This window comes from Lentinus tigrinus (genome assembly GCF_003813185.1).
Source record: "Lentinus tigrinus ALCF2SS1-7 unplaced genomic scaffold L226scaffold_35, whole genome shotgun sequence".
NCBI lineage: Eukaryota > Fungi > Basidiomycota > Agaricomycetes > Polyporales > Polyporaceae > Lentinus > Lentinus tigrinus.
Window position 1 is genome coordinate 29,943 of NW_027137944.1, and position 1,095 is coordinate 31,037.

The 1,095-nt window shown below is 64.8% G+C and overlaps 1 protein-coding gene across 1 annotated transcript in view; it reads left to right on the forward strand.

Annotated features, from left to right (window-relative positions):
* Positions 1 to 88: 88 nt before the first annotated feature.
* Positions 89 to 1,095, forward strand: part of L226DRAFT_525742 (uncharacterized protein) — a gene marked incomplete at both ends in the record, with an annotated part of 4,690 nt that continues 3,683 nt past the window's right edge. The window contains 2 exons of the mRNA XM_067678987.1: positions 89 to 291; positions 348 to 1,072. Coding sequence (XP_067531203.1) covers positions 89 to 291; positions 348 to 1,072 — 928 coding nt within the window. The remainder of the gene's footprint in view (positions 292 to 347; positions 1,073 to 1,095) is intronic.

Below are 1,095 nucleotides of genomic sequence, written 5' to 3' on the forward strand. Positions count from 1 at the left end.
GGATATAAAGAGTCGGACGGAGTTGAAGATCTTTAGGAACTCCTTCGTCCTCTACCACCACCATCTACCACCACCACCACCACTACCCATGGCCCTGAACGACACCGCCGCGCTCGAAGAGCAAATCCGACGGGCGACGGAGCAGCTCCGCATCGCGCGGGAGCAGGAGGAGGAGGAGAAGCGGAGGCTGGAGGAGGAGACGCGGAAGGCGGTGGAGAAGGCCCGCAAGAAGGAGGAGGAGTGGAAGCGCAAGAAGGAGGAGGAGAAGAAGAGGCCGCAGATGGCTGCCATGTAAGTCGGAGCGGGGTTCGGGGTTCAGAGGTCCAATGGAACTGACTTCTTTACAGCGCGGCCTGTCATGGGTGCACGGGGCAGAACACCTCGTGCTTGTGGTACACCGACTCCGACTGCGCGAAGGTGTGCGTCGCCTGCCAACAGCAGCAGAAGAAGTGCGAGGGCGGAGAAGCCCCGCCCGAGGCCCGACAGGGGAAGAAGAAACCCCGCGTCGAGCCCATCATTGTCAACGACGACGACGACGACAATGATGATAACGTGCCCGGCCCGTCGAAACCCCGATCGAAGGGAAAGGGGAAGGAGAAGGAGAAGTCCGCCCCGGCACCGGAAACCCCGCCGACGAAGAAGAGGCCCGCCCCGGAGTCGGAGGCCCCGCCGCCCAAGAAGAAGAAGACCGGCCTGCAGCCATTGCAGTGGGCCGACGAGGGGCCGTCCACCGACCACGAGGAGCGGCGGCTCCGGGAGCAGACCCAGACCCTGGAGGAGGAACTCCGCGCGCTGGACAGAAAGGACCTGTTGGTCCGATCCGTCCTGGAGGTGGCGCTCCTGCGCGAGGCGATTGCGCCGCTCCGCCGCGAGATCCGACAGGCGGGCTGGGCCAGTTCCAGGGTGGAGGCCTGGCAACAGTACTTCGACACTCTCCCGGAGGGTGGGTCGGAGGAGGAGTACGAGCTGTCGGAGTCAGAGGAGTCAGAGCAGGCGGAGCAGGCGGAAGATGGGCAGGGCGGAGAGGAGCAGGCAAGCGGGGAGGAGCAGGGCGGAGATGAGCAGGGCGGAGGTGAAGAGGGTGGAGAGCAGATG